Here is an 18,233-nt window from a genome sequence, read left to right as displayed (position 1 = left end):
CAGCCTCCATGACTCCATCTCTATTCTGGGCATAACTGGATCAGTCATTCTCTCCCACTGCAGGGATACAGCACAGCTGCCAGTCCTCACAGGCAGCTGCCCGTCGCAACTCTGTCTGAGTCAGGGCTTGCCAGACCAGATCACCTCCATTCCTGCAAAGAAGAAATGGAATCACCTGCCCACAGGAGAGGCTGCCTGTTGCATCTCTGGAAGAATCCCCATTCTTGGCCTGTCACATCTCTTGACAGGCCCCTGTTTTGGGCTTGCCTCTATGTCAGGCATCACCCAACCCATGCAGAGGTGAAGCTCAATCACCTGCCTGTTGCACCTCTGGATGAGTGCCCCTTCTCAGTCTGCTGAGAACGGGAACTCGCACTGGCCACAGGTATTCTAAAATGCTTTTTTGTCCTCCCCCTAGCCACCACAAATTTCTGGCACCCCCGGCTTACTCACTGGGAGAGGTAGCGCCCTGAGGACTCGGAGGCGACGGTGTGCTTATCGTTGCAGTTCACCATGTTCTGGATGAGGGCGAGGTCCGGGCGGACGTAAACGGCCCTGGAGATGGCCCTCGACACCAGCTCCACTGCGTCGTGGACAAACTGCTCCAGGGATGGCCTGCCCACCTCCCCGTAGGCTAAGAGCCCCAGGGGCAGCCCTTCCGTCCGAAGCTCGTCTACATTCTGGGGCTGCCCCAGCACCCAGTGGAATTCCTGGAGCACCCCAAGGTCCCTGGCCGTCCGGAAGACCAGCTGGGAGTGGCGGGCATTGCAGCCAAAGAGCAAAGCGGGGCCAGGAAGTTCTCGGTACTCCTCCAAGTGGCGGCGCAGGAGGCGGGCGGCCTCTTTCTCCTCCAGGAAGCTCAGGTCCACCACGGCCGTCCTCTCCAGCTCGGCGTAGCTGCTCCACAGGTCCACAAAGGCAGGGACGTCCCAGGCCTGGCACAGCACCAAAGTGACCTCGCGCCATTTGTTGGAGCGGAATATGTTAGCCAGCAGCTCCAGGAGCGTCTCAAAGTCGTTGCTCCGGTCCATGTGAAGGTGGAAGGGGTTCTGATCCGGAAAAGACGAGAAACAAGGGGGGGGGTTTGAATTATTTGAAGAGCAACTGTAATCAGCAAAATAGAATCATAGAATCATAGAATCATAGAGTTGGAAGAGACCACAAGGGCCATCGAGTCCAACCCCCTGCCAAGCAGGAAACACCATCAGAGCACTCCTGACATCTGGTTGTCAAGCCTCTGCTTAAAGACCTCCAAAGAAGGAGACTCCACCACACTCCTTGGCAGCAAATTCCACTGTCGAACAGCTCTTACTGTCAGGAAGTTCTTCCTAATGTTTAGGTGGAATCTTCTTTCTTGTAGTTTGGATCCATTGCTCCGTGTCCGCTTCTCTGGAGCAGCAGAAAACAACCTTTCCCCCTTCTCTAGGTGACATCCTTTTATATATTTGAACATGGCTATCATATCACCCCTTAGCCTCCTCTTCTCCAGGCTAAACATGCCCAGCTCCCTTAGCCGTTCCTCATAAGGCATCGTTTCCAGGCCTTTGACCATTTTGACCAAATAGTCTAGTAGGACTACAAGAAGTTTTGTAAGGAGAAATATACAAAGTGTTACCAAGTAGTCAAAGATAGAGATATTGGTTATGAGTTTGAAATGTACAGTGGTACTTCGGGTTAAGTACTCAATTCGTTCCGGAGGTCCGTACTTAACCTGAAACTGTTCTTAACCTGAAGCACCACTTTAGCTAATGGGGCCTCCCGCCGCCACCATGCGATTTCTGTTCTCATCCTGAAGCAAAGTTCTTAACCCGAGATATTATTTCTGGGTTAGTGGAGGCTGTAACCTGAAGTGTATGTAACCTGAAGCGTATGTAACCCGAGGTACCAATGTAATAGGGAAGATAAGAAATGCATACTAAGAGATTAGACTGGAAAATTTTCAGACAGGATTGATGGAAGTTAAATAAATGAATAAGGTGTAAATGTATGTTTAATTACTGTTGAAAATGATATGTTAAAAAAGGAATAATTTTTTTTTATTTATATAAAAAAGAGAAACAAGGGGGGGCCCACGGAGAAGAGAGTTATTTCTTTACACAACCATTGCAACACAAATATTATGCGTACAAAAATGGCACAAGGAGGTGGTACCTGCCAAAGAAGAATGGCAGCCGGAATATGTAGAACTGGCAAGTTTTGACGTGGAAAATTAGAGATCAGAAAGAGACCGGTTTTAAAGAAGGTTGGAAAATGTTTGCAGAATACTGAAAAGCTCAGTGTAAAAATGTTGTAATGCAAATAGGATTTGAGTGAGAACAGCGGCGGGGGTGGACTTTTTGTTTGTACAGTGAGATTAGGTGAAGGTCTAGAGTTACTATGACATTGCAGCATAAATTGAATTTTTGAGGGAACCATGGAAGGAGGGAGGGAGGGAGGGGAAGTCACAGGTGGAATGACTGATTTGAAATGTTGTTGAATTGTTTATTTAAAATAAAAAAATAAAAATCTGCTGCTGGGATCTCAGTCGCAGGAGAGGTTGGTATTTGCTTCACGGCACCAGTAAGGAATTTGGTTTTATTATTATTATTTATTATGCATAAAATTTGTATACCGCCTTTCGTCCATAGATCTCGGGGTGGTTTGCAACAGAAAATTACGAGATAAAAAAGGCAAAATGCATAATAAAAAACGAACCCAAAATCCCACCTCCCACTTAAGGGGCGATTCTATGGCAAGATCTGCAGGGATCTAGCTTAGGATTCAGTGGATCTCCAGCTCAGCTGGCTGATTCCTGTTTGGCCAGCTGTAAATCCCCAATCCCAGGACAGTCAAATATATACAGGCATAATTTGTTCATCCTGGACCAGAGACTTAGACTGGATCCTAAGCCTGTTCAGTTCTGTTCTGGCAACCCAGCATGGAACATTAAACTTTTTTTTTAATTGTGATTAAAATTGTACAGCCTGATTAATATTCTACAGGCTGATTAATATTCTACAGCCTTTTTAATGTGTCTACAGGAAGAGGGGGTTGCTGTTTTGTTTCAATTATTTACTTGTTTTTGTCCTGTATTTTATTCCGTGAACCGCCCTGAGATCTTATGATAAGGGTGGTATAAAAATCTAATAAATGAATAAATACTAACTCCATCATGCATTAATTAGACTTAAGCATGTTGCTTATATGAAGCTGGCTATTCCACAGCTGTCTCATAGGTTTTTATTACACACACACACACGCAGAATTCAACAATTCAACATCATTTCAAGTTTAGCAATCAATCATTCCACCTGCGATTTCCTCTCCCTCCCTCCAGGGTCCCCCCAGAATTTCAATTTATGCTGCATGTTATAGTTACTATAGACCAGGCATAGGCCAACTCGGCCCTCGAGATGCTTTTGGGACTACAACTCCCATCATCCCTAGCTAACAGGACCAGTGGTCAGGGATGATGGGAGTTGTAGTCCCAAAACATCTGGAGGGCCGAGTTGGCCTATGTCTGCTATAGACCTTGCCCTTACCACAAAAGAAAAATGGAAAGTTCACCCCCACTGCTGTTCCCTCTCAAACCCTACTTGCATTTTAACATATTTTACACTGAGTTTTTAAGAATTCTGCGGACATTTTCCTATCACCTTTAAAAACCGGTCTCTTTCTTATCTCTAATTTTGCACGTCAAACTTGCCAATTCTACATGTTCTATCAGTTTCAGCTGCCATTCCTCTTTGGTGGCTGGCACAAGCCATTCAGATGAGTGGCTAATAATAATAATAATAATAATAATACATAGGTGAGCCCCCAGCTGGAAGCAGAGCAAAGAGGCAGGCGGCCACTAGAGGTCAGCAGAGTTTAAGCTCACCTGTGCCAGAGATGGAAAAGAGAGGTGGACTTTTAGGAGGGTGGGATGTTTGAAATCCCCCTCCTCTCATCGGGAAAGGAGGGGTGCCTTGCAGAATCATGTGGGCAAAAGGCTGCTAGACCATCTGGCTCTTTACGTCTGAAGATCCCTTCTGGATCAAGCCCATCTAGTCCAGCGTCCTGTTCTCACAGTGGCCGCAAGCAAGATTCGAACACAAGACCAACTTCAGAGGCATCGCTGCCTCCATGGGGGGTGCAGAGCATAGCCATCCTGTCCAGCAGCCACAGGTAGCCCTCTCCTCAGTTGGTAGAGCAAGAGACTCAGGGTTGTGGGTTCAAGGCTCACGTAGGGCAAAATATCCCTGCATTCAGGGGGGTTGGACTAGATGACCCCTGTGGTCCCTTCCAGCTCTGTGATTCTATGAATCTTCCTCATCTAGCTCAGTATTATCCACACCAGCAAGTTCTCAGACTTTTCTTCTCCGGGTGACACTTTCGAGAATAAAAATTTGAAGCATTGGAAAACAAAAACAAACAAATAAAAAACACTGTGGAGCGCCCTTAAAGAAATAAACAACTATCTGGCGTTTAGAAGACATCTGAAGGCAGCCCTGTTTAGGGAAGTTTTTAATGACTGGTGTTTTAATGTATTTTTAATCTTTTGCTGGAAGCTGCTCAGAGTGGGCAGGGTATAAATAATTTATTATTATTATTATTATTATTATTATTATTATTATTATTACTACAACAGCTCATAGCAGTACTTGATTAATAACCAAGAACACCACTAATTTATCATATAATCATGGGGCATTCAGAAAGTATAAAAAAATGCAGTTACATAGGAACAGAGAATCATAGAATTGTCCAGTTGGAAGGGACTGCAAGAGTCCTCCTGCCATAGCCTTGGAGAACCACTGATCTACGAAGATCCTACAAGTGTCCCTATTTTCCCAGAAAAGTCCAAGACTTGCAGAAGCCATCCCGGTTTCTGATTTGATCCCTACTTTCCCATTGGACGTCCCTATTTTCATAGGAGAAATGTTGGTGGATATGTAGTTATGCAACCCCCGAGCAAAGAAGGTAAGTCACTATACAAGCTTTAGAAGAAATCTAACGACAGCCCTGGATAGAGAAGTTTTTTAATGTTTTATTGTATTTTTATATATGTTGGAAGCCGCCCAAAGGGGCTGGGCCAACCTAGCCGGCTGGGCACGATATGAATAAGAAAGTTGTTGTTGTTATGATGGAATAGGACGTCCCTATTTTCACCGGAAGCGATGCAGGTGGCGCTGTGGGTTAAACCACAGAGCCTAGGACTTGCAGATCAGAAGGTCGGCGGTTTGAATCCCCACGACGGGGTGAGCTCCCGTTGCTCGGTCCCTGCTCCTGCCAACCTAGCAGTTTTGAAAGCACGTCAAAGTGCAAGTAGATAAATAGGTACCGCTCCAGCAGGAAGGTAAATGGCGTTTCCGTGCGCTGCTCTGGTTCGCCAGAAGCGGCTTAGTCCTGCTGGCCACATGACCCGGAAGCTGCATGCCGGCTCCCTCGGCCAATAAAGCGAGATGAGCGCCGCAACCCCAGAGTCGGCCACGACTGGACCTAATGGTCAGGAGTCCCTTTACCTTTATTTTCACTGGAGAAATTTTGGAGGGTATGCAACAGCCCTCCAGGGTTTCAGAATTAGGGGAATCTCCCAGCCCTACCTGAAGATGCCACTGGGGTTGAACCTTCTGCATGCCAAGCAAGCGCCCTGGCACTGGGTATCATCTCCTCACCCCACCCGAGTCCCATGTTGCTCTGGGACGTTCTGCAAGACTGGCATGCGCTCTGTGCCAGCGACTCACAACCCTTCTTTTACACAAGGTTCCGGACCTCACCATTCTGATTTTCAAACTGGAGCAAATGGAGCTGCCTAATAGTGAGTCGGAACGCCCAGCTACAGCCCCCCCCCTAAAAATAAATAAAAATAAAGCATGATTCCAGCACGAGGCGTGAGACTACGCACGGTTGGTTCAGGACGCCTCCCCTCATGCGCACATGCGTTGTTGAACAGTGGAGCAATGCTCAGAAAGACAAATCGCCAGCCCAGAGCTGGTACGATCACGTCAAGGTCGTCTCCACGGAGCCCCTTGAGCCACACTTATTGATGTTTTCATTACTGTTTTTCTTAATAAAAAAAGTGTTTATCTCTTTGGGATGCTTTAATGGGAAGTGACTGATAGACACAATGAAATACACGAAAGAAAATGTGCCCATGTTTGTGGGTGATGCAGGAAATTGAGGTGGGTGGTTAATGGAATTGGAAACGGTAACCACATCCCATGAAGACCATCATCACATGTGAAATGTCAGTTGCTAGCTAAGCAAATAGATCTGAAAAGAGCGTAGGGATTATTGCAGGGTTTCTATGGTGCCTGCTTGCTCTCAAGAGGCAGGGAGTTCCACAGAGCCACACGCACAAAATGAAAAAGTCACAGTGGAAACTATTAGCCCCCTGCAATCAGAAACTGGAACGAAATAGTGACTGAGCAGGAGATCCTAATTCTGTTTGATGCAAACAGCTCATTCGGTCTGCAGAGGCCTGGTTGGAAAAGTGCTCTGTGTCTCTTAGGAGAGAACGCCTCTTCTGAATCAGAGTTTTCCCAAATTGGGGTCTCCGGCTGTTTTTGGACTACAATTCCCACCATACCTGCTAGCTAGGGATGATGGGAGTTGTAGTCCAACAACAGCCGGGGACCCAAATTTGGGAAACCATGTTCGAAACAGAGGCATTCTTCCACCTCCCGGAGAACTGCTCTTTTAAAATAGAGGTGTTCCTTTGTCTCTTGCATGCGGCAGGAAATATTGAGGCAATGCCTCTTCTGAACAGAGGTGTTTCTCCATCGCTTGTAAATTCATTTTTGTTCCTCATGGAATTGTAGAGTTGTAAGGAGCCACGAGGGCCATCTATTTGAATCGACTTTTGCCCAACATGGGGCTCAAACCCAGGACCCTGAGATTGAAAGTCTTATGCTCTACTGACTGAGGTATCCTGGCTTTTAAACAGGGCTGTCCAGCCCACCAGATCTTCTCCTTCGGCCGACTTTGCTGCTTCAGCCAAGTCCCAAGGAGAACCACCAGCCCCAGCTCGTCATGTCCAGAACTTTCTAATAGACTGTCTGGAGACGGAGGAAATACAGCACAATAAAAACCTCCTCTCCGAGTTCAACCATCATTTATATGGCTTTGGACAGGAGGAAGGAGGAAAACGGAAAGTGCCCAGGCAGCTTTTCCAAAGTTAACTCAGGCTCCGGACTCCGGGTGGCAACTCTGCTGCAAGAGAGATTTGTGGGCTGGATGGAAGCCCTTTGCAAGATGACACCACACAAATAGGAGCTCTTGGTGCCCGTCTCTGTAGGAAAAGGAATGGCACAAACCAATGGGACCTCATATTCAAAGGTAGGTGCTGACTGGCCATGGAGGTTCTATTGAAATATTGCCAGTCAGATGAGTTGGGTATAAATAATAAAATGATGGTGGTGGTGGTGATGGAATAGGACATCCCTATTTTCATCAGGGGCGCGGGTGGCGCTGTGGGTAAAAGCCTCAGTGCCTAGGGCTTGCCGATCGAAAGGTCGGTGGTTCGAATCCCCGCGGTGGGGTGCGCTCCCGTCGTTCAGTCCCAGCGCCTGCCAACCTAGCAGTTCGAAAGCACCTCTGGGTGCAAGTAGATAAATAGGGACCGCTTACCAGCGGGAAGGTAAACGGCGTTTCCGTGTGTGGCTCTGGCTCGCCAGAGCAGCGATGTCACGCTGGCCACGTGACCCGGAAGTGTCTCCGGACAGCGCTGGCCCCCGCCTCTTAAGTGAGATGGGCGCACAACCCCAGAGTCTGTCAAGACTGGCCCGTATGGACAGGGGTACCTTTACCTTTACTATTTTCATCAGAGAAATGTTGGAGGGTACACATTTTCAGAGCTCAAGGACACATTTCCAGGCTGCCAAAAGCACTAAAGCAGGACTGGTGAGGGGCATGGCCCGTGGGGAGGGGTTGTGGCTTGGGGAAAGCCCTGAGGCTGGGGGGGGGGAGAGGTCTTGAGGGCCACATCAGACCACTCCACCACCTCCTCTCTGATCCAATGAGCCCCCGCCATAAGGCTGCCTAATCTGGGGTCTAAAATTATCAAAGTGCAGCGCGGATGAGCCCCCGACCCCCAAATTTCGAAAGTGAACTAGACTCCCAGAAAGTTTCTCGTTGCGCTGCCTATGGAGTCTCCCCCTCCCCAAATGACACACTTTCCAGCAGCAATGCTGGGAGCAGCGACTAATTGGCTGTGGCAAAATCTCCAGGGGGATCCTCACTGTGGGATCATGCAATTATCATAACCCTTCTTGCCTTGCAGCTGATAAAGATCACCAGGAATGCCCTGGCGGAGGAAAGCCCCTATCTCCTGCCCCCTCCCCAAACCCCACTCCGCTGCTACCCCATAAATATACGGCTGCAACTCCAGCCCTGCTGAGAATGAGGCTTTGGGGAGTCCTCTGCAATGGATGTCCTTGAGATCGTAAGTGGGCAAAGCAATTATTTACTAATGGAAGCCGGTTATCTTTTTGGAGAGACTCAGTGGGACCCCAGGGGTCACCCTGGGCAAACATTTTCCTCTCTGCTGACAGGCTCTGGCTGCTTTTATTTAGCAAAGAGTGAAATGGCAGGGAGGACAAGGTGACAATTTGAAGCAAATGGATGCAGATTGACACAGCTATCTGGCTTTAATTTTGGGCCCCTCATTGTCAACTGGTGGTTTCCAAAGCTCTCAAGGAATGACTCTCACAAGAGGAGGGAAGGATCTGTCCCTCTGCCTAAGGCCGGACCCTCCCAGGGTCCCTGTTTTCCAGGGACAGTCCCAGATTTACAGAAGCCGTTCTAGTTTCCGATTTCTCCCCAGAACGTCCCACTTTTCCTTAGGAAGTCCCTATTTCCATCGGGAAAATGTTGGATAGGGAAGTTTTTAAAAATGCTTCATGTTTTAATATACAGTGGACGCTCGGGTTGCGAATGTAATCCGTGCGGGATGCACATTCACAACCCTCAGCAGCACGTCTGCGCACGTGCGGGTTGCGATTCGGCACTTCTGCACATGCGCAAAGCGCAATTTAGCGTTTCTGCGCATGCACAACCCCAAAACCCGGAAGTAACCTGTTCCGCTACTTCCGGGTTTCGGCCGGTCTGTAACCCGAAAAAACGCAACCTGAAGCATGCGTAACCTGAGGTATGACTGTACAGTCATACCTCGGGTTAAATATGCTTCAGGTTGAGCACTTTCGGGTTGTGCTCCGCGGCGACCCAGAAGTAACGGAACGCGTTTCGCTGCTCACGCATGCGCAAACGGTCAAAATGACGTCACGCGCATGCGCGAAAGCGGCAAATCAAGACCCGCGCATGCGCAGACGCAGATTGTGTTCACTTCAGGATGCGAACAGGGCTCCGGAACGGATCCCATTCGTATCCAGAGGTACCACTGTATGTTGGAAGCTGCCCAGAGTGGCTGGGCCAACCCACTCAGAGGGGCAGGGTGTAAATAATATGCCAGCATTTTTCTGCATTCCTGGGGGTTGGACTAGATGATCCTCAGGATCCCTTCCAACTCTACGGATCTATCTTGTCTGTGTTGTGTGGCTTTATCAGGGCCAAAGAAAGCCTGAGAGATGGAAGAACGCCTCCATTTGGAGAGAGAAAGTGCACTTTCAAAGACCAGGCATGGAGAAATCTACAGGCCAAGGGGAGGTTAACTTCACCCGTGTTGCACCATAAACCGTGCTCAGCCCTGAAGCCACCTCTACGCTATTTCAGCCCAACTCCTTCCCTCTCTCCTCTGCAGATAGAAGACCTCGCCTTGCCAAGCGATGACCGTGTTGACTCATCTTTCATTTGTTGCAGGAGAGAGATCTACGATGTCACTTTACCTTGGATCCAGAAGTTATCTGCTCCATAACGAGGCTATTTTTCACGGCAGAAGGGAGCGATGTCAAGGTAAAAAAAACCTCCCAAAAAGTTGCCAAATGTATTTTTTTTTAAATTTGTTTCTTAGCTGGAACCTCAACACCTGCTGGGCTACTTGATGGATGGGTGCGTGGCAGCGTCAAAGAAATGGCTGTTGCGTTCTAAAGAGCGAGGCAAAGAAGGCAGGGGGGACGGTTCTAAAGATCTTGGGGAATTTACAACACCGCTGCTAAACCTGCCGTGCAAATTGGGCTTCACAAGAACTTATTGATGGCCAAATGGCATCCAGTATCTCTGAGCACAAGCTGCTGGGAGTGGCAAGTGGGGAGAGCGGCTGTGGCACTCAGGTCTTGCTTGCGGGGGGGGGGGGCTTCCCATTTGGGGTATCTGGTCAGCCTCTGTGAGGACAGGAGGCTGGACTTAAGGCCTGATCCCCCTGCAGGGCTATTCAGAGTTTCTTATGATTCCTCAGTGGAGCCTGCATGAACAGAGCCAGTCTACCTTAGAACTGTGGTAAACAAGTGTGGGAGAAGACTATTGCTCTCACATGGATGGCAGCTAACAGATTGGGGTTAAATCCTGACAAGGTACAAGTGCCGTTTTGTGGGGGACAAGGGGTGGGGGACTCCCTGGTCCTGAATGGGGAAACTGTGCCCCTGAAGGACCAGCTACGCAGCCTGGGGGTCATTTTGGACTCACCGCTGTCCATGGAGGCGCAGGTCAATTTTGCATCCAGGGCAGCTGTCTGCCAGCTCCATCTGAGACCCTCCCTGCTTGCACCCTGTCTCACCAGAGTGGTCCATGCTCTGGTTTTCTCCCGCTTGGACTACAGCAATGCGCTCTCTGTGGGGCTACCTTGGAAGGTGACTCCGAAATGACAACTAATTCAGAACGCGGCAGCCAAGCTGGTGACTGGGACCGTATAACACCAGTCCTGCAAGACCTGCGTTGGCTCCCAGTACGTTTCCGAGCACAATTCAAAGTGTTGGTGCTGACCTTGAAAGCCCTCAATGGCCTCGGCCCAGGATACCTGAAGGATACCCATCATCCAGCCCAAACGTGGAGGTCCGGTTCCGAGGGCGTTTTGGCAGTTCTCACACTGTGAGAAGCGAAGTTGCAAGGAACCAGGCAGAGGGCCTTCTTGGTGGTGGCGCCCGCCCTATGGAATGCCCTCCCATCAGATGTCAAGGAGATAAACAAATGACTTTTAGAAGACATCTGAAGGAGGCCCTGTATAGGGAAGTTTTAATGTTTGGTATTATGCGTCGGAAGTTGCCTAGAGTGGCTGGGGCAACCCAGCCAGATGGGTGGAGTATAAATAATAACATTATTATTATTATTATTATGCTTGTGGGCTTCCCTTTGAGGCATCTGACTGGCTGCTGTGGAGATAGGAAGCTGGACTTCTTATGTGCTTAAATGCCACAAGAGCGCACCTCTCTGCATCCAGCCCCTGGGAAACATGCACCTCACAGGTCTGAAAATGTGATGTTTGAAAGAGGCTGTGCTTTTCCTTTTCAGGTTTATTTGGAAACCTGTTTAAAATCGAGCCTTTTGCTTCTGCGCCGAGAGGGAATTGGTTTTTTTCTCCCTCCTTCCCCCATCGAGAACCTGTGAGCAAAATACAGATTGCCTATATTGGCTGCGGGGAATTGGACCAAAGGAAACCAGCGACGAGGAAGGAATTCTCAGAGATCACTAATGTCCTGGCGACAAGACAGCGCAATGGAAAGGAGGGGAAACAACAGAAAAGAATCAAATCAAATCAAATCCCTCCCTTTGCCCCCAGATCTTAGCAAGACCTAGGGAGGATATTACTATTTATCATCTTGGAATAATTCCTGGATTTTTCCAAACAGCAGCCTTGAGTGGCAAAGACGGAGAGGGAGTCCTGAGCTTCTTTGGTGTCACAAAACAACCAACTCCTTCTAAAGCTGGAACCAGATTCCACCCCAATCTTTGCACCTGATCTCGCTATCTTCTGCTCCCCAAATCCAACAGGCATTGTTGGGGCGTTGCTGTCCCTAGAAACTGCAACAGACGGCTGCTGCTGTGACAAGGTCCCGGTGCCCCAGCACATATTGATTAGCAATTCCGTCCCCTATCCCCGCTGCAATTGCATTTCCCATGCATTCAAGGAGAGCTGGGGGGGGGGGGGGGGCTCCCTCCATGTTTTGCAAAAAATAATAATGACCGATTTTTTTTGCTGTCATCTGCTGGGAAAACAAGGGGCAGAGTCTTTGCACTAGGCCTGCTTGCCAGGGGGAGGGGGTATCTGTTTTGACCCAGGCTATGAAGAACATAGAACTGCAGAATTGTAGAGGTGGGTGGGACCCCCAAGTCCTGCAACGCAGGAAACATTCGCCCAATGTGGGACTCGAACCCACAACCCTGAGATTAAGAGCCTCATAGTCTACAGACTGAGCTATGCGGTAGCAAAGCTGCCGCTTCTCAGCTCTCAGGGGTGGTGCGGTGCAATGGGTAGCGTGGTGGAGGAAGAAGCAGAGTGTGCTGGGTTCAAATTGCCTTCTGTCAACAAAGCTTACTGGGCGACCTTGGGTGCCTCTCCTTTCCTGAAACACTGCCAGTTAGTGCAGGTAACACTAATGTTGATGGGCCAAAGGATCTGAGCTTCTGGTAACCCTGTTCAAACCAGAATCTTGAGGACAAACATCTTTTCATTTTAGGGGGGGAAGGCCCCACAACTCAGCAGTGAAGTCCCCTGCTTTGCACACACACACCAAGACGTTTGAGGCGTCCCCAGAGAGAGACCCCCTCCCTGCCAGAGACCCCCAGAGAGTCTCTGCCCGCCAGTGTCCAGCAGCCTTGAGCTAGACCGTCTCCTCTGATATAAATCAACTTCCCAGGCCGAGAGCTACCAAATCCTTTCCCGTTAAGAAACAAAATTAAACGCAGAACGGCCAAGAGCCTGGCACAGATGGGGTTCCTGGTGGCTTTGGGCCACCGGAATGCAGTAGCATGGGCTCATGCATGCGGAGGAAGGATATCGATGTAGAATCACAGACTCGTGGAGTCGGAAGGGACCCTGAGGGTCATCTAGTCCAACCCACTGCAATGCAGCTGCCCCGTACGGGGATCGAACCTGCAACCTTGGCGTTCTCAGCACCGTGCTGTAACCAGCTGAGCTATCCAGTGAATCTTCCGGTATCTATGTCTATAGCTGTAGTACAGACCAGCTCAATGGGAGGATTACTGACTCCCAGCATGAATTGGCAGAGGACCGTGGCAGGATTACACCCGCCCACCCCTCTGCTTTTCCTATCTTGATTTATGAGCCACAAACAGGTCGCGGGGCCCAGAGCCTGTCTGAGCATGACATCCCATCGACAGGCTTCGTTCTTTTTTGAACAACTGCTCAGCTGCGCCTGTTTATTCCAGAGCAGAGCGATCGGACGCCTCTTGCATCAATCACCGGCATTAGAAGCCAGCAGGAAGGCTGACGGTCCTGGGCTTACAGCCGAAAAGCCTAATCACAGTCATCGTCCCCCTCAATTAAAAAACCCACCCTGTTGGGTTGTGCCTCACTTACTGGGATTGATCATCTTGAGTAAGCAGTGCCTTTCATTTCAGTACGTCTACTCTGAGTAGGGATAACATTGGGTTCAAACTGAACAGGTGTGGGAAAGGAAAAGTTCAGTGTGTGTGTTCCCCCGAAACAGAAGGGTTTTACCCACCCCAGTTTCCTGTCTCCAACAGTGGGATGCAAAATGGACACCCACTAATTCTTTGTCCGTAGACTTCCCCTGGATACAGAGGCTTTCGCTCTAAAATAAGAACTGGGGTGGGGTGGGTGGGGGTGGCCTTGCTGGGATCGGGGGCAAAAGGACCACATCCTGCTTCCAAACAGGAGCCGGATCCGTGTCCTCAGAAAGGACACCAACATGGAATAAAGGCGATGCTGCCTTCCTAGTCCCCGGCGGCTGGTGCTCAAAGGTAGACTATGTCTATATGGAGAGGCTCAGTTTCACTATAGAGTTGGGAGGGACCCACAAAGGTCATCCAGTCCAACCCCCTGCCATGCAAAGGCTAATAAGGAGCTGACGGAACCTTTTAAGGGCAGAAGCAATGAACTTACAGGGCTGTTGTTATTTTTTATTCCTGCATTGCAGAGGGCTGGACTAGATGACCCTTGGGTACCTCATCATCATCATCATTATTGGAATACATATTTCTGTTCACTTGAAGAAGAAATACCAAGGGAGGTCTCCATCTAGTCCAGCCAACCAGGGAAAGGGATATCCTTCCCTTATTAACCTTGACTACTTATTATCCACCCACAACTTTTCTCTTAGCATGGCTGCAAAATGGGCATTTGCGATCGACAGATTTCCCTCAAGCTTCCAGCTTCAGATGCAGCCGACCTCTCGAGGGGAGGACCAAAAAGGCAGCTGCCAACATTGATGATGGAGGAGGAGGAGGCTCACAGCCTTCCCCGGTCCTTTCTCTCCAGCCGAGGTAGACTGCCCCTGCAATGGAAGTTCGCCAGGTGTACTCGCAACTCAGGGACAGCCTGCTCTGCTGCCTTTTGGCAGCCTCTGGTGCTCAGAGGTTGACTTCTCCCAAACATGGAAGCTCAGGGATCGAAGCAATAAAAGGATTATTAATCATAGCTAATAGCTGCAGACAGTCCTTGCCCTTTCTCCCCCTGCGTCCAGGACCCTCAGGTAAGATTGACCACAGACATAACAGCCACTTGGGCTGCAATCCTTTACCTGCTTACTCAGGAGCAAGCTCCATGGCTTCAAGTGGGACTTAGTTCTGAGTGGATTCCTGTATTGCAGAGGGTTGGACTAGATGACCCCTGGGGGTCCCTTTGAATTCTACAGTTCTATGATCCTATGCGTAGCCTTACATACAATTAATACAGTACAGCTGTATTAATAAGTTATGTAAGCAATAATAACTCTTGAATTATGAGAAAGGCACACAATACTGCATTATAAAATGGTACGACGGCCACAGTCACAGCAGTATTAATGAGTTATGCAAGTAATAAGAATAACAAGTATTTCGGGACAATAAAAAATAATAGATCATCGTTGGTAATGTAGCTGTAACCTGCTGTGGACTTTGCTTACGATGGGTGGCGAAATATTTCAAATTAATAGCCACGTTTAGCCTGTGCGCTGCCTGGGTGACTCCAAGATAGACTGCTCCTGATTGTGGATGTTCCTAGACACCAACCATTCAAAGCTGCGATCCTTGCTCTGCAAAGGGTAGCCTTGAGGTTCCTTCCAACTCTACAATTCTATCATTCAGTGAGCAGAATCCTGTGAGCAGGCTCTCTGACAGGGAGAGCCTGCCTTCCTCCTGAAGGGCAATGATAGCCTCATTTAGCTACCTGTCCCTGAGGCCTCTCCAAGGTAGACTGCCCTTGAATGTGGAGGTTCAACCACGTAACTAATCAAAGCTGCGATTTCGGCACAGCAGGGTGGGCCCTGCCCCACATGACCCACAGAGTCCCTTCCAGGTCCATCACTCAAGGAACCCAACCAGAAGGTCGGTTATTTGAGCCCAGGATGGCTGTGGGCAGGATTCCTGCGCTGCAGGGGGCTGGACTAGATGACCCTTGGGGTCCCTTCCAACCCTTCAGTTCCATGATCCCTAAATCCAGTGCTTTTTTTATAGAGAAAGAGGCGCCAGAACTCACCATGAACACCTCCCTTGTTCTCTTATAATGGCAATGGGGTGGCAGGGGGTAGCTGCACCCCCCTAAATCAAGTCAATAAGTACAAATACTTAACTAACTGATCAATTGTTTTACAGAGCTCGGTTCTGCCTCCGATTCATAAAACCTGACCCCACAACATAAATCCTTGCTACGCTCATGGCGCCCACATGAGAGGTTTCTGGTGAGTTCCAGCTGGAAAAAAGCCCTGCCTAAGTCGATCTGTAGCCTGCTTGCTCCTGGGCTGGTAGACTGCTCTTGCCGGAGGAGGCTCTCCATTTTTTTAAAATAAAAAAACAGGGGGTGTTTTTCTCCTTACCCGGCTCCTGAAGGGCATGGGGGTCTTCGCACTTTGTCCCCCTCTGCCTTCCTCCTCCTCCTCCTCCTCCTCTTCCTCTTCCCGGATGCTGACGAAGGGGATCTCCAGGAAGCCGGCGGCGAAGTCCAACTGGAGCAGCTCCCTGCGGGACGCGGGGAAGGCGAGCACGGCGGCCACTCCGCGCACCACCAGCGCCTGGCACAGCCAGCGGGCCAGCGAGGCCGGGTCCCTCTGCCGGGGCGCCCCGGGGACCACCTCCAGGCTGAGGTTGTAGGGCAGCGCGGAGGTGGCCGTGCGGCTGGCGCGAGCCAGGGCGTTGCGCGCCCGGCTCTCGGCTTCGCCCGCGCGGGGAAGCAGGGCGCCCAGGCGCACGGTGTGCCCGATCCGTGCCAGGATGTGGCAGGGCTGCGGGTGCCCCCGGGCCGCCGGCTGCCCCGCCAGCAGCAGCGACAGGCACCACCAGCAGCAAAGCGCCCGGCGCCTCTCCATAGGGCAGGGCGCGCAAGGCGCAGGGGCGCGCAACCCCTGCGCCCGCCCCCCACCCGCGCTGGGTGGGGGGTCCCCTAAGGAGGCGGCCGGGAGGGGGTCTCCCAGGGCCCGCCCATCAGGGGCCGCGGAAGTGGGGCAGAGCAGGAGCAGCGGGAAAGAGCAGGAGCAGAGGGAAAGTGGGGTCCCCCCCGCCCTATCCAAACGCAGCTGCTGCCGCCGCCGCGCCGGGCGCTCCGCCGCTGCGCCTCCGCTGCCGCGCTCTGGCTGCTGCTCGCTCGCTCTCCAGGCGGAGCTGGAGGCTGCTCTGGCGGGAGCGCGCCGCTAGGGGCGGCAGAGGGCGACCCTGCCAACCTGGGGATGAAGATGGTACTTGGGAGATGATGGCACCCTCGCCAGCCTGTTGGAGAGGAGAAGCGCCGCTTGGCACGGGCGCCTAACGCGCCCCTAAGCAGCACGCATATAGAGGCTGCATCGGAAAGAGATGTCTGCGTTTCGGCGAAGGAGATGCAGGCGGCGCGAGGCGAGGAAGCGGAGAGGAGGACGAGCCTGCCTCTGGGCATGCACAGAGCGCGGGCGAGGAAGAGTCGCAGAAACCTAGAACGGCAGAGTTGGAAGGGTCATCTAGGTGAGGTGAGAGGTCTGCGCTTCGTCCAAAGAGAGGCAGACGGTGCGAGGCGAGCAAGGAGTCTCTGGGCATGCACAGAGCGCGGGAGAGGCGGCGAGGGAGTAGCTCCGCTGGCGCTGTGGGAGCATGTGCAGAGTGCAGGGGGGAGGAGGGACGTGAGCTCGGTGGGCTCTGGGTGCGTGCAGAGTGCGGAGCGGGGAAAGGGGTGGAGGACTGAGGCAAAGCGAGGAAGACGAGAGGAGATCGGAGATGCGAAGGGAATGGAGCATGTGCAGAGCGCAGAGAACAAGGGATCGGAAAAGACGCTGCTGAGAAAGGAGGAGAGGTTGAGGGCGGACTCCAGCTCTGTGGGAAAGCAGGCTGCGCGCGTGTGTCCATGGGCACGTGCAAAGTTCGGAGAAGGTGCTAGAAAGGCACAGAGGTGGGAGAAGACTTGGGCTGGGCTGGGGCGCACCAGACTTTTCCAGAAACGCGGGAGGGGGGGGGGAAAGTGTCAGATGAAAAGGAAAAGAATCTCTGAGCATACACAGAGGGGCAGAGGAAGGCAGGGTTGGTGATGCCGACACTGGACATGGGCACCCAAAACCGCTAAAAAAAATGGCTAGCTCTGATCCAATTAGCCGAATACACTAATTAGAGGTCAATAGAGGGGCATTAGGTACCCTGGACGTAGCCAGGATTTGGGGGGGGGGCAGAACCTCAGTTAGCTATGTATTTTTATTGATTTTCGGGGGGTGGGCAGTTGCCCCCCTGCCCCCCTTGGTTATGCCCATGTTAGGTAGAACAGCAGAATGGAGCCTCCAGGTTCAGAAACAGTCTATCTGAACAGATGCTGAGATCAACAGAAGAGGGAAAGGTGTTAGCTTTCATTTTGGCTGCCCACTGACAGAAGCAAGTTGCTGGGTGCAGCGTAAATTTTGCGAAAAGTGGAAAGAGCTGCTCTGAACATATGCAGAATGCCGTGCCCCCCCCCTCACAAACTGTGTTCTTATTAAACTCCTCCTGTTCATATTTAGAGTCATAAAATTTATAAAATTCACAAGGATACTTTTAAAACTCATGTGATATACAAAAGAACTGGTCAAAGTCGAGATATATGTGCATTAATCTAGGAAGAAGCATTCCTCTCTCTTGCAAGGAAATGCATCTTCTAAAATTAGTAAAGGCATCTTCTAAAATAGTCTTTTTTTTAGGAAGACTCCAAAATTGTTGAACTTTTTTAAACAAACCCCAAAGTTGTTGGGCTTTTTCATTTTTTACAAAAATGCCAA

At 50.5% G+C, this 18,233-nt stretch overlaps 1 protein-coding gene across 2 annotated transcripts in view; it reads right to left on the bottom strand.

The window, feature by feature from the left end:
• GRIN3B (glutamate ionotropic receptor NMDA type subunit 3B) overlaps positions 1–16,337 on the bottom strand; it is a gene marked incomplete at its 5' end in the record, with an annotated part of 41,435 nt that extends 25,098 nt beyond the window's left edge. For both annotated transcript variants that reach the window (XR_014506679.1, XM_083421419.1), the window contains 2 exons: positions 454–1,049; positions 15,849–16,337. Coding sequence is in view for 1 of the 2 variants with exons in the window: in XM_083421419.1 (XP_083277545.1) it covers positions 454–1,049; positions 15,849–16,337 (1,085 nt within the window). The remainder of the gene's footprint in view (positions 1–453; positions 1,050–15,848) is intronic.
• Positions 16,338–18,233: the final 1,896 nt, after the last annotated feature.

This window comes from Podarcis tiliguerta, assembly GCF_965153285.1.
Source record: "Podarcis tiliguerta genome assembly, chromosome: 18".
Lineage (NCBI taxonomy): Eukaryota > Metazoa > Chordata > Lepidosauria > Squamata > Lacertidae > Podarcis > Podarcis tiliguerta.
Note: the sequence above shows the minus strand (reverse complement) of the source record. Positions and strands in the feature narration are given on the sequence as shown.